The following is a 15111-nucleotide window of genomic DNA, read 5'->3' on the forward strand; positions in this document are numbered from 1 at the left end:
GTATTTATTTTTTGCACTATGATGTAGTTGTAGAAAGTGCTAAAAAATCATCATGTATTTAAAATAAACAAATCAGAAAACCCTCTTGTCCTGGGGCTATGTGAAGAATAAAGCTCTCATTTTCCCAGTACCCAGTCATCAGCTTGAACTGGCCTCTCCCAGGAACAGAATTTATTGAAGCAATTTATCCTGGCTAAATGTGATATAAATCTGTGTACACCTGTGTACATGCAGGCTCTTTTCCATTACAGCAGTGCTGCAGCATCAGTTTCCTTCATGCTTAGACCCTGTTCCTATCATACTGAAGGATTACTAAGAAGCCCTTTCTATTTTATAGGGCACCCCACAATTTTAAACACCGATTTGTTGTGGAGTTACTGATCAGACTACCAGAAATACGGGCTTCCAACCCCAGAGTGAGTCTTAACAGAGTAGGAGAGATGGTTCCACTCCCATCTGAGTTTTAAGCGTGTTTTTAAGTTTCTGATTGTCAGATTCCATCTAGCACTTTAATGTTTTATTTTGATGTAGACCTGACTCAGGTTAACCTGACATTTTGGTTTATCTTCAAGATAAAAATTCAGAGTTTGGCTATAGTTCTGAAATTTCTGAAATCGTTTCTAGGCATATTCAGATTGTAGTTCTTCTCTTTCGTCTTCCCTTGTTCTTGTTCTTTCATACAGCTTTCTCTCTCGTAGAAGGATGTTTGAAAATGTCCTTTAGGGGTTTTATTTTAAAAGACTATTTTTGTGACCCTCCCTTTTTTCTCTTTTACTCCTTCAAAATACGGTATATCTTTTAGGAATATTTTTACCGTGATTTACGTTTCTAATCTATCCATCTCCACCTCTCTTTTTATTCCTAGTTAGGATGTGAGAAATTTCCCCCAACCCATTCATTTGGAATTATTATTATTTGACAAAGAATTTTGATCAACATTTCAAGAATTTAGCTCCAATAATTAAAAAGCAGCAACAGTATAAACCCTGTTAATTCTTCAGAGAAACAGAGAGGATAGATGGTGATGCCTTTTAGTGCCATTTCTTTTATCCCCTGCAGCAGCTCACATCTGTTGGCTGCAACGGAGCAGCCCAAGAACTCTGGCCGAGAGCAGCACAAACAGCCGGAACATATTCACCCAGTAAACCCCCAAAGAGTCGACATTTGTTTTATTGCTGCTTTTAAAAACCTAGCCATAAATAGAATCGGGGGGAAGGGCACCGATATTTCTCCATTTGCCACAGATGATTGGTGGGGGGAGAAGGAGGCTCCCCGTAGGGAGAGAGAGGTTTTATTTTTATTTTTTTATTAATGAAAATCATTTCCCATGTAGCCCAATAGGATGGGTGCTTTGTTTTCTTTGGCAATAATCTGGGATAAACGGCCCTTGCCAACAGTCTCATAGTTTATACACTAGGGAGCCAGATTATGGCCCTGTAAAATGGAGCACCCCTCCTATAATCCCTTAATTAATTAAATGACAAATTTTGGTCTTCTCTAGTTCAGAAATATGGCTTCCGCATCAAGCGTTCAGTGGATTTATTGACGTAGGGAACTACACTGGTTGTAATTCAGCAGACTGGAGAAGTGTGTTATATACTGTAGCAGAAAGAGGGAAAATCTAGCAAAAGGTTTGAAATTCCTTGACTCTTCAGGTCTACATTTTTCTAATTAAAAGTTTCAATTGAGGCACAGTAGATCATATGCCACCTGTCTAATGGGTCTCCCCAAAGTAGCCTGTGTTTACAGCATTGATAGACAGCATTCTTGGAACACCTGTTTCTGAGCTTGATATTTTTGAAGCACTTTTTTTTTAAACTCCAGCGTATTTAACATAACTTTTCCCCCTACCTCCCCCTCCTCAGCTCCGCTCTGCTCTATGAAATATGGGAGACGACAGACCGTTTGTGTGCAATGCCCCGGGCTGTGGACAGGTACGTTTACAATATACTTTATTGTGAATGTCTCGTTGTGAATCAAAGTGGCTGTTTTATCACTAAGGCAAAGAGTTTAAAGCCGGTGTTTTACGTGATCACTGGAGGTAATCAGATCAGAGGATTTGCAGTGTGTAAATCCAAGTTATGAGGAAGTGTAGGCACTCTACTGTAATGAAATCTGCCGTGCTCTCTTCCATATTGTTATTCTGCTGGTGATTGTTTCCCAGTACACTGTGTTTAGGAATACATGTTGCTCTTGCACCCTTTCTAAAGCTGTTTTTATAAATACAAAGCAAGTTTAGAAATATCTTCTCTTCAGCCTTCATGAATATAAAAGTCTGTTCAACATATTTGGATAAGTAGCTGAAAATGCACCCATTCATTGTGAACCTCTATTTGGCAGAGCCTATTTTGGATTTTGTAAATAAGGAAAAAATAGTTTCTTTTGATTGTTGGCCCAAAAAATCATTGTTAGCAGCTAAGGCAAATACCTGTCCAGGAAAGACAAATCCAACATAGAACCCAAGCTCTCACAGCAATATATAAACACAAGGTTTCTCAGCCATTTTCCCTGTCTGATGTTGTTAGATGCTTCCTATGTGTTAGCTGCCATGCCATGGTTTGTATGAATATCATTATGTATCAAATAGTTTTTCATCATGTACTTTTTAAATAATTTTGTTGAAACTGCCTTTTTTTTTTTTTCATTTTTTTATTCAATACCTTCTTAACTCTTATTCCTAGACCCTCCCCTTCTGCCATGTTCCATAAAGGATGAAGAAAGGAATACAAAGAAAGTCTTATCAAGAGAGTTTTATTTCCCTCATGAGTTGATTTTCTGGAGCCTGAAGGGTTGAATTTCTGTTCAGTTAGGAATATGTCCAGAGTTTCCCTGGTAACTAGATTGTAAATAATCTGCCTGCAGTGCAGGAGACCCAGGTTCAATTCCTAGGTCGGGAAGATCCCCTGGAGAAGGAAATGGCGACCCATTCCAGTATTCTTGCCCAGAGAATTCCACAGACAGAGGAGCCTGGTGGGCTACAGTTCATGGGGTCGCAGAGTCAGACACGACTGAGCGACTAACACACACACACAGGAATATGTCATGCGACTGTCCAGTGACACTTACACGTAGTATGTGAGATTGCAGACTAGTTCTTGTAAACATTGTAAATACTTAGAGAAGTATAAAAAGAAAAGAGTTAAGTTCCAGAGGTTCCTAAGAATTAGAATTTGAGAGGGGGATGGGGTGGGTTGATAACAAGAAATAGTCAGAAGGGCAATTCCAGATTCCAATAAATGCTAAAAACTTCATACAAGACTAAGAAAAACCAATATATTCTGAGTATTTATCATTGTAAGGTTTATATAGATATATATAATATATATATAAATATATAATTTTTTTTCAATAGAAGCCACTTGGAAAATTAGAGTAAATTTGTTTCACTTTTCAGATGGCCTTATTGAAGTACACACCTAAATCTGATTTATCCAAATTTTTGTGTGTGAATTTGTTAATTGATACCTGGTACCTTTTTTTTACAGTACTTCTTTCACTTACTTTAAAAGTCTGCACTTTTGATGAAAAGATTATTTTTCTTCACTGACTGTTTAAGCTGCTCAGTGCCCACTTAGATGTTGTATGCTTAGACTACCCAGACAAGGACTTTAATAAATAAAAATGGAAGATAAAAATAAAGGAATACATAGGAAGAGCATCTCTTAAACTCTCTAAGAAAGAAAATATAGCAATAGGGTTTCTTCTGGCTGTATCATCAGAAAAAAGTAGTTTGCACTGAGATTTGTGAGATCCCAGAATGGTTTTTTTTTGTTTTTGTTTTGTATTATTTTTGAACTAGGGGTAGGAAAACAGAGACTCTTTACTTTAGTTCTTTCTTGTGTTGGGTTCTGTTTACTGTAAGCCTTTTCCTTCTCTTACTCCTCCTTCCATTTCTGAATTGTTTGTTGGTATTTGGGTTATTAGGATTCCTGTAACCTCTGGCATAGATTCTGAAGGCTTTTTTCCCCCCCCCTCAGTGCATGTCGAACTGAGGGAGATTGCTACCTTCTTTTGGGTTCAAGTTACTTGTTTCATAGAAACAAAGGATAGAAAGCTGTAACTTAAGGCTTTGGGGTAGCGTGATTCATCCTTTACCTCCTTTGCATGTCAAAACTGTGTAGTCATGTGAGACTGCAGTTCCGTAGTTATGTTTCGTCTCCTTTCAAGTTTCCCCCAATATGTAGTAATAACTCTAGAGAGGTCTCTGTAAGATTTACTGTGATTGCTTTATGTTCTATAAAATAGTGAAAATCTGGCAGAGAAGATAAATTTGGTAAAGTGAACTACCCTTGGCTCATTGTTCCAGCTTCCTTGTATACCTTGAAAATGGTTTCATTCTGGAGCCACCTTGAGGCCTTCAAGCCTATTTATAATCGATCGTCATTGATTCAAAGTTGTTACTCCAGAAATGGAAGAATAATAAAAACGTTATATAAGTCCCAGGAGAGGTAGTAAGGACCATGGTAATTTTCACAAGGCATGTTTAGAACTCAGCAACCATAGAAACCTCAAAAATCAGTGGCTTCTACCAGTTAGAGGAAGCAGGAATGAAAGCAAATTATAATTCAAGAGAACTGTGCATAAAACAAAACCTGTAGGAATCTTGTAATTATTTAAATATCTGCTCTCTGCCCAGGTTTTACCCTGTATACCCCTAAACTCAGAAATCGTCTTGCACTTTAATATTAAGGGGAGGCGAAAGGAAAATTCACCTAAAATAGACTAGCGGATTATGCTGTCCACCATATAATCAAAACCACCGGGCCTTCAGTGGATACGTAAACATGTTTTGGTTGCTAGGTCTTTAATGGCTGTTATTTTTGGATTCTGTTCATGACCCACTTCCCAACAGTAAGTCTGATGTGGCACAGCTGAGTTCTAAATGCGCTACACGTGCTTTTTAAAGAAAGATGGTTGCTGAAGGTTGTGTTCTTTGCATTCTTATCTGAAAGGACAGGTGATAGGGTTTTCTGAGCTCTCTCATTCCTCTTCTCCTAGAGAGTCTCTGTTTCCCCTGAGCCCTCATCACCCTCATGAAGAGGAACTTGGGAAAGTAATATCCCTGCTAATATCTCTCTCTGGAATGTGGTAACAGTAATAGTAGAACTGCCTTTAGAGAATGGGTTAGTGTTGTTAAGGCAACAGAGCCCCAGATACTACTCTGTGGTAAACGGCTGGTTGAATTTGAGGTGTATGGGTCTTGGACATGTTTATAAGATAGCATCCTTTTTAAAATTCTGTAACTGTAAATAGCTTTGCCTCTGTGTTATTAAAATAATAGGAATACAGTTTGATGCTGAATCTAGGAAGTCTTATAAGTTTTGAAAGCTTTGAGGGGCACTTTTACTTGAAAGTGGATTATAAAATTGTTCTTATTGCATGTGGAAGCAGGAAAAATTACTACTGTGTCAGTAATCTTGAATTTGAGGTGTTACTTCACGTGGATACGGTTAGATAACCTAACCTTTTGGATACTTTCTGTCCACATTTTTTTTTTCCCCATGTATGTGGGATTTTAGCTCCCCAACCAGAGATTGAACTTGGGCTCTTGGCACTGAAAGCATGGGGTCCTAACCACTGGATGCCAGGGAGTTCCTAGTCCAATTTTTTTTTACCAAATGTCAACAATTTCTGTATTCCTATACCTCCCTCTCAGGCACATGACGCTGGTTTGCAGTACAAATTATGCAGATTTAAGTAGCCTTTCCCGTCACCATAATCAAGTCTTTTGAGCAGAAGCTGGGAATGTCTGTTTCCTTCAGAACAGGAACACAGTTCCTCTGAGAAGATATATTAGTGGATAATTAGTATCATCCCATTATTAGCCATTGAGAAAGGTTTCTATCATAACCACTCAGTATCAACTTTGTCCTTTTAAGGAAAAATCCTTTGATTGTTTCTCTGTCCATTGTGACCCTGAGGAGCTGTATTTCCCGCCCCCACCCCCCTTGAGGATATCTACTACCAGATCTTTTCTTCTCCCAGAGAACATTTAAGTACAGGTTGAGATTCTGTTCATATCTTTCTGAGACATGAAATGTATAACTAGTTCATAGACCTCCAGGGCTTGCTTTCTCTTTCTGAGGCCAAGGGTAGCAGTAGAGCCCTAGTTGTGGTGGGATGGAGGGCTGCTTCTTTACCTCCTTATCTTGTCATATAATAGGAATAATGTTTATGGTGCTGTAGTCCTGGCTTCACTTGGCATTTAACCAACCTCCAGTGCTGTTTATTGCTTTGTATCCTCTGCCTCCATGAACATTATCCCTTAAATCTCTATTGCTTTGTAATATATGAGGCAACAAATAGCTTCTATGATTGGTTAAATGCTGGCATGCTACAAAGGTGTGTATTTTATTGCCTATATAACCCACATCTATAGAGATTGTTCCTGTTATCCCAGCCCTCCCATTAAGTGGGCCCTACTGGTACTATGGGACTCTGGATTTTTAATTCTGTCCCTTTGGCAAGTTTTCCTATTAACTGGCATTGGCACAAAAGAAAAGCAGGGAAGAATGACTGGTGCTGTTTACTAATTCTTTATGTTAGAGGAGCATCTTGAATTAGAGAATAATATAGGAAAAAATGGCTCTGGTACATAAATACCATTTGTGGTGATACGTGCTATCTTTACATGCTTCGACAGGTGAGGACAGTTTCAGGCAAACAAATAAGCCTTTTTTTCTCACCCCCTGCCAAGAGTTTAAAAAAATTCAAATTTTTATTTAATAATTCATATTTCATTCAATAATTCATCCAGTTCCCATCTGGTAAGAGTGCCTGCATGCTGTCAGGCTGCTGAAAACACACTGCATTATACACAATTAGACCAAATGCTAACCTTGTTTTTTGTAATAATATGTTGATTTTGCAGTAACTTTCAGTCCACTCTGAGAATGCTGCAGTTTTATGTAATCTTGTAATAGAAGTAGACCACTGTTATACATAGTAAAGAAGAAAACTGGGACTGGGATGAAAAAAATGTAGACATGTGAGGAGCAAGAAATTAAACCCTAGATTTTTCATGTCAGATCTGGCACTCTTGACACTTGCCCTTAGAAACAAGTGGTTGGTTATTTTCGTTTTTTGTGTTGTATTTGTTATTATGTTACTAAGAGCATAGTGGGTTAAAAGCATCCCCGTTCCAGTGTGCCAAAAAGAGAGAATGTGGTATGAATCTAATTGGAGCTATATTCAAGAATTAAGGTGAAAATTTTCAGTTACTCACTCTTTTTTTCCCTTGGATATGACTTAATATTTGGAATGGGAGCCCAGAAACTGCTCTCTGAATATTCCTGGTGGAAAAAAAATCCTGTCTTTGCGTCTCAGTTCATCCTTCGTCAGGAGAAGGGGCTCTTTCCTAGTCCCTTCTTTTACAAACTGCTGAGTTTAAATACTGCCTTCTAGATCTGAGAGCCTGTCTTTCATTCATCCCTCGTTTGCCACCCTGCAAAACCGCATACATATTGCTAGGTTGTTAACTTAAAAGATATTGTCAGCATTGTATAGAATTCTTCATTCTTTTATCAAATACTCTTCCAGCTAATGAGGCAGATTGAAGAACAGTCAGTGTGCTCCCTCTGGTTAGCATGTTTCTTTAATGCAGATTGACTTGCTCAGCAGTTGCATTTTGTCTGAAACCCTTGTTAAGGCCTACCCTGTATGTGGATTCATAACACATCTGTGTGTACATCCACAGTGCTGTATAAATAATAATAAGTAATCACCAGATGGCCTATAACTGCTCCTCTGGACCCGCTGGGTCTCTTGAAGCTGTTAGGAGAGTCTTCTGGCGTTTTGCTGGAGAAAACTTGTCATAGATTTATTTCTAAAAAAATTCAAACTCACAACTGGGTGTTTAGGACTAGCTATTGCTGTCTGTGTTGTAAATATTTAACAGGCTTTGTACAATGACAAGTAAAAGCGCCATTACTAACCACGCACAGTGGCTGTGGAGCTCTTCTTCCCTCCCAGCCATTTAGAAAGGAAACGAAATGCTGATAAATTGTGCGTTATGAACAAGGTACAGGAGATGTTCTTTGAATGCTTTTTTGTAGAAGATCTGCTCAAAGGGTGTAACTGGGCAAACTTAATTTACGTCACCAGCATAAACGAAACAAAATGCCCCTTTTAAATTGGACTTTATATACAAGCAAAGCCCCTTCAGCTGAAGTTCAGTCATGGCCAGGTTTCAGTCTTAATTATCTTTATAACTAAATGATAAATCCCTTTGAAAGAGTTATAGTTGCAAATGTTAGTAAATGCTTAGCATTTAGCTAAAATTTTAGACTTTGGGTTATGTCTAAAATTTAAGGCATATGTTGTTTGTCCATATTATTTATAGAGCAAAACATTTTAATTTTTGTCCTCTTCATTTTTCTAAAAAGGGTTATGTATTTTGTTGGGGGGAACATATTATTCTGGTTTAGCCTGCTTATAATTTTCTATTCTATATCTTGTTATTACTAGTCCCCTTCCTCCAGTATCTGTTCTAGGGTACTTGCTCAGTACAATAATGCATGTTATTGAAAACCAAAATAAAACTGATTACCTCTAAACATTAATGTTCTTAATCTTGTCTTACCATAAGGTAACATAAAAAAAGGTTTTTTAAAAATTGGGTATCTTTTAACTCTTCAGCTTAATTTTTTTTGGTCTGTTTAACCACAGAGGGAATTCCTATGAATTAGCACACATGGCTGTTACATTCCAGTTAGTATGTATAGAAAGCTTTTCTCTTTTAAAAATCTCATCTCGAAGAAGTAACATACAAATTGTAAGTGAGAAATGCTGCTATCAATAGTTTATTGTAGATAGATTTTGCTTTTTAAGTCTTCACATAAAATTATCAGGTTAAGGAAAGGATTTCAAGAAGGAAAGCATCATGGAGAAAAGATGGAAGTTTGGGGATTTATCTCTTTGTGTTTTTACTTTCAAGTTTGTGCAGTGAAACATGCTACCTAAGATTGTGCTTTGGTAAGAATCTGGACTATTTGCAATTGTCATGTGAAAGTACAGAGGGAATGAGAATGAATTTTGTGAAATTAGCCCATTCCCAGTCTGGCACACCGTGTGCCCTATGTGGCTGCCGATTCTGCTGGCAGATTGAAGAGCTGAACCAACTTCTGCTCTAAAGACTAAAATTGCCAGCCATCATTCCAGCTTTTAAATCTTGTTGTTCCCATCGATGATGTCAGAATTGGAACACTCATGGTTCTGTCTTTAGATCCCAGGTGAAATTTGCAATTCCTTGGATTGGAAGGAGAGAGTTCTTCCTTTTTTGCCTTTGAAAAACTTAAGGAGCTTTGCAAGGAAAGTCAGCAGAATAAATCTGCAGCTTTGCCGTGTCCTTTGAGTCATTGTAGAAAGCTGAGTACTCTGTGCGGCATTCAGCAGATTGGCTGTCAGTGTTGCAGCTCTGCTTATCAAATACATAATCTCTCTGAGAGCCATTTATGTTATTCCGGAGAGAATCATCCAGTGGCAAAAGGAACGCCTCTTTTCTCCTCCCAAGGGTCAGATCCTCTTTCTATACTGGTCAATTACCCCTTGATTTTTCCTGAAAAACACCTCAAGCTACTGTAAAGATTGGCACTAGCACAGGCCACAGACTCGGTTACAATGATAAGCTCTGATTTCTTAGCCACAGGGAGAGGCCTGAGGGTGACACTCGTAAGTATGCCAGAGGCTTAATGGTGGTGGATTTTCTGCTGAGTATCTCAGTCCCTTGTATAAGCTTGGCTTCTCTTCGCTCCCTCTGAGGGAGATAACATTTGCTTTAGTGTTTTGCACACCAGTCGCTATAAAAGTGCTGCTGAGAGTTGTCTTTCTCAAGTCTCTTTCCTTGTCTTTAGTTATCGTCCTTTCCAGTTTGAAATCAAGCACTATAGTCTTAATTTTTTTACATTTTTGCCTTCTTCTTTTACTGCGTATCTTAGCTCTTATTAGCCATTGTACCTGACGGGGATTATTAACCAATGTTTCCTCTAATTAAGAAAGATAAATAGGCTTTATTTTTTTAGAGCAGTTTTATATTTACAGAAAAATTGAGAAGAGAGTAAGGAGAATTCGCGTATACCCCCACCTTGTTCCACCCCCAACTTTCCACATCTTGTATTAGTGGGGTAGATTTGTTACAACTAATGAGCCAGTATTGATACATTCTTATTTAACCAAAGTTCAAAGTTTACATTAAGGTTCACTCTTTGTGTTGTACTTTCTATAGGTTTTGACAAATATATAATAACATTTACCATGTCAGATAGAATAGTTTCACTGCCCTAAAAATCCCCAGTTATTCCACCTATTGATCCACTACCCCATCCCAGACTCTGCTAATTACTGATTGTTTTACTGTCTTCATGTGAAAGTGAAAATGTAAAAGTGTTAGTCACTCAGCCCTGTCCAACTCTTTCGAACCCGATGGGCTGTAGCCCACCAAGCTCCTCTGTCCGTGGAGGTCTCCAGCAGGAATATTAAAGGGGTAGCCTTTCCCTTCTCCAGGTTATCTTCCCAGCCCAGGGATCAAACCCAGGTCGTCTGCATTGCAGGCAGACTCTTTACCGTCTAAGCCCAGAATGTCATATAGAATCACGCCTTCCTCTGATTTTTTTTTTAAGTCGTGAGCAGATAACCATATAATTTGGAATAGCTGGGAAACGAAGGAGAGAAAATTAAGCCATGTGAAGTCATAGCTTTGAGGTCTTTCTCAAGGTACAAGAATCAAATCTAGGGAGCTTTACATGGCCAGCTGTACTGAGAGTCTCTCTGATGTTCAAGACTTGGCTTGCCTGGTGACATATTTGGACTGTTTGGGGGGTCAAAGTATTAGGGTTGGGCAAGGTAACAGGAAGTAAAACCTTTCCGTTTGTTGAAGCGGAGAACAATAAAATCTCTCCTCTCCCATTGGCAGCCTTATTTGGGATTGGAAAAAATCAGTGTAAATAAACTCCTGTACTTTTAAATTAATTAAAGATTCATGTAAGTAAATATTAAAAAATATGGGAGCTGTCAATCACAGTTTAACAAACACAGTTGTAATATTGGCTACATAAAGTAATAAAGTGAAAGTCACTAAGTCTTGTCTGACTCTTTGTGACCCCATAGACTATACAGTCCATGGAATTCTCCAGACCAGAATATTGGAGTGGGTAGCCTTTCCCTTCTCCAGGGGATCTCCCCAACCCAGGGATCAAACCCAGGTCTCCCACACTGCAGGTGGATTCTTTTACCAGCTGAGCCAGAAGGGAAACCCACATAAGGTAATAGATGTTTTTATTTGGGTTAAGGGTTAGTAGATGAGAATTGGCTTTCCTGATGGTGCTACTGGTAAAGAATTCGCCTGCCAGTGCAGGAAATGTAAGAGATGTGGGTTCAATCCCTGAGTCAGGGAGATCCCCTGGATTAGAAAATGGCAACCCACTCCAGTATTCTTGCCTGGAAAATCCCATGGACAGAGGAGCCCAGCCAGCTATAGTGCATGGGGCGACAAAGAGTCACAAAGACACGACTGAGCAGATGAGAACTGGCTTAGGAGGAATGGCCCCTGAGCAAAGGAGACCTGGCAACTTATGAGGATGTCAAAAATAAATAGATTTACTTGTTAGCTTTGTTTGGGCTATCTCGACTTCCTTCTGCTAGATACTAGTTGAGAAGTAAAAATTGTGTGTGGAGGGGTGTTGGGGGGATCATGATGCATGGCTTGCAGAGTCTTAGTTCCCCGACCAGGGATTGAACCCTGGCCCCAGCAATGATAGCACCAAGTCCTAGCCACTGGACTGCAGGGAATTCCCAAGAAGTATAAATCTTAAGGCTTCCCTGGTGGCCTTAGTTGGTAAAGAATCTGCCTACAATGCTGGAGATCTGGGTTTGTTCCTTGGGCTGGGAAGATCCGTTGGAGAAGAAAATGGCAACCCACTCCAGTATTCTTGCCTGAAAAATCCCATGGACAAAGGAGCCTGGCAGGCTACAGTCCATGGAGTTGCAAGGAGTTGGACACGACTTAGCAACTAAACCACCACCACCGTAAATCTTAGGAGCACCAATAAACATTAGAAACAACTTAATTCTTTTTTGATAGAGACATTTCCTGCTTGTCCTGGTTTGGAAATTTTATTTATTACTATTATTTATTTATTTTGGCTGTGCCTCTAGGTTTGCAGGATGTTAATTCCCTGACCAGGGATTGAACCTGTGTCCTTGGCAGTGAAAGCATGGAATCCTAACCACTGGACCACTAGGGAATTCCCATGGACATTTTAGATTGATAAAATATGGGAGAAATGGAGTGACCTGATTTCTTTAGTTCTGGGATTCAAGTTTCCTGTCACTTAGAATGTTAACTCCATAGTATTAGGTAAGATCTCTTTTCATAGAGATACTAACTCTTTACCTTTTAGATTTGGCTATATATGAGATTCATTCGTGGCCTCTGCTGATGCTGCTAAGTCGCTTCAGTCGTGTCCGACTCTGTGCGACCCCATAGACAGCAGTCCACCAGGCTCCCCCGTCCCTGGGATCCTCCAGGCAAGAACACTGGAGTGGGTTGCCATTTTCTTCTCCAATGCATGAAAGTGAAAAGTGAAAGTGAAGTCGCTCAGTCATGTCCGACTCCTAGCGACCCCATGGACTGCAGCCTTCCAGGCTCCTCCGTCCATGGGACTTGCCAGGCAAGAGTGCTGGAGTGGGTTGCCATTGCCCTCTCCGATTCTTGGCCTCAGTACTTATTTAATTTCCTTACTTGTTGAACAGAGATGACTTAATGGTAAAAATGAACACTAACCTAGGGTAGGCTCTATAGAATAATGTTCAGAGTTAACATCAGTTAGTGCAGGGCAACATCGTATGTATGCATACATACATCTACAACTTAGAGGAAATATTGTGTTTGTATAATGTACAGGAATTATGTGGAGATCATATGGGGGGAATGGGAGAGAACAAAAGCAAAGAAAATGGTTTAACTTTATCCATGTCTAATGACAGCAGAATAATAACTAAAGCTAACTGAGCTCTTACATACTGTGCAAAAGTAGTTCATAGATATTATTTAGCCTAGAAATCCCCTGAGGGACAGTATAATATTATCTTCATTTTACAATACAGAGGAGAAAATTAAGGCTCAGAGGAGTTAAATAACTTGTACAAGGTCATATAGTAATTTGTGATGGAGCTATAAGGCCAGACACACTTCAGACCACTTTTACTAGGATAAATTGCTTCCTTATTCTTTCCCATAAACATGTAAATATGCACACCAAGCACAGAAGAAGAAAAGAAGTGGTGGGGGTTTTTTTGCACTGGTCCAAATGCAATCTCTTAAGTTTAAGTCCTAGCTGTAGTTAGATAGACATCTGGCTGCCATACCAGAGAGAGCTGGATCAACAGCTGAGCTCTGCCTGTATGAAGAGATAAGAGTTCTTACTAAAATGAAGACCAATCTCTGCAACTGCCTCAGCCTTGTTAATCTGCGTTTTTTATCTGCCAGGGAATGCTGCTGAGATGTATCTAACTCTCTGTGAGGCAAACAACCACTGTTTAGTAGCAGGGCCATGATTTTAGGATGGGAAAGAAAACCAATTCTTGACTAACCAGAAATGTAGATAGAACTAGAAAACTGTGACCTAAAAACCATAGCTTCAGCCTTCTCCACTAATAGGCCCAAAGATACACTGTGGTGTCATCTTTGTGACTTGTAGACTTAGTCACTTCCTGTTTTATATTCCCTTCTTTCCCTTCTTAGTTTTATGGCTATAAGATGCAGAGGATGGTATCTGGGTGTCTTGCTTTATGTAGTGCCATGGAGCAGTGGGGCTTTAGTTATTGTGGCTGTAGTACTAATTGGTAACAAGAGGAAACATGACTAAGGTAGAATTAGGGTATGATTTGGAGTGTATTACCAGTGTAGGATCAGTCAGTAAAGAATCTGCCTGTGGTACAGGAGACCCAGGTTCGGAAGATCCCCTGCAGAAGGAAATGGCAACCCACTCCAGTATCCTTGCCTGGAAAATCTCATGGACAGTGGAGCCTGGTGGGCTGCAGTCCCTGGGGTCTCAAAGAGTCAGGCATGACTGAGCGACTAATACTTACTTACTTACCAGTGTAGTGAGATATGTGATCTGCCTAGTGGTTGATAATGCGTTTATTTTCTCACTTTCTGGAGGTAGGATTGCATGGAAGGTCTTAACTTGTTGACTAATAGAATTCGTCTCCACCCAGATCTTACATTCTTTCCTACTTTGACTTCAGAACACTTCCATGTATCTACTTTTTCCTTTTCTCTTATGAACTGTGGTGTGTTGATGCAGTGGACATTTTATCATTGGAAGTGGAATTACATAACCCAAGTAGATACATGGAATATTTATGTGAAATAATTTGTGATTTAAAAATATGTACATGAACACATAAAGGATCAAAAGAGATCAGAGTCTTATAGTTGATATTTTTAGCAAAGGTATTCATTGTATGTTTTGTCTGAATGTCTTTATCCTTTACTGGAAAGTTGCTTAAAATGTACATTTCCTTCTTGATTCTGATAGTGATTCATTATATAACTGTGGACTATGTGAAACTAACTCTACATTCAGCTACAGGATATATCTGATTGGAGTCTTTTCTTTTCTACCTCTGACAGTGAAGTCAAATTCTTGGCTTCAGAGCTGCGAATGCCTTCCTTAATGGGCAAGGTCACGAACTATCAAAATGATAACTCTGGATGTCCAAAGATCTCATTTGTTTATTTTGTTGGATACCTCTGACAAGTCAGTTAGTTGTGTGTGTGGATGTATGTGTGTGTTTGTCTGTCTGTCTCCTGCCAGGAGTTTCTGTAAAATTGTAAATAAAGGGAGAGGTGATTCAGAGCAACAACCTATCAAACAGAAACTGCAAGCTTGGCTCCTAAGAGGTTATCAGGTAGACAGTGACAGCTTAGCAGGATAGATGATTATTTTTTTTAAAAGAAAAAGGCCCTACATTTTAATGCTAGCCTTAGTTACCTCCTTTTTGTATCTCTGTTCTCAAGCTTACTGATGAAAACAACAACAGCAACAAAAATCTTTCACTGCCATAAGTTATTTGACTCAAGTGAAGAGAGTTGTTGAGATAGTTTTAAAG

General features: G+C 39.2%; 1 protein-coding gene across 5 annotated transcripts in view; it reads left to right on the plus strand.

The window, feature by feature from the left end:
* LOC138437283 (cyclic AMP-dependent transcription factor ATF-7) overlaps positions 1-15111 on the plus strand; it is a 97534-nt gene that overhangs the window by 14896 nt on the left and 67527 nt on the right. For 4 of the 5 annotated variants that reach the window (XM_069584268.1, XM_069584271.1, XM_069584267.1 and 1 more), the window contains one exon: positions 1866-1934. The exons of the other annotated variant lie outside the window; for it this stretch is intronic. In XM_069584268.1, the coding sequence (XP_069440369.1) occupies positions 1887-1934 (48 nt within the window). In that variant the 5' untranslated portion in view covers positions 1866-1886. The remainder of the gene's footprint in view (positions 1-1865; positions 1935-15111) is intronic. 5 annotated transcript variants of the gene reach the window in all.

Source organism: Ovis canadensis, chromosome 3 (genome assembly GCF_042477335.2).
Source record: "Ovis canadensis isolate MfBH-ARS-UI-01 breed Bighorn chromosome 3, ARS-UI_OviCan_v2, whole genome shotgun sequence".
NCBI lineage: Eukaryota > Metazoa > Chordata > Mammalia > Artiodactyla > Bovidae > Ovis > Ovis canadensis.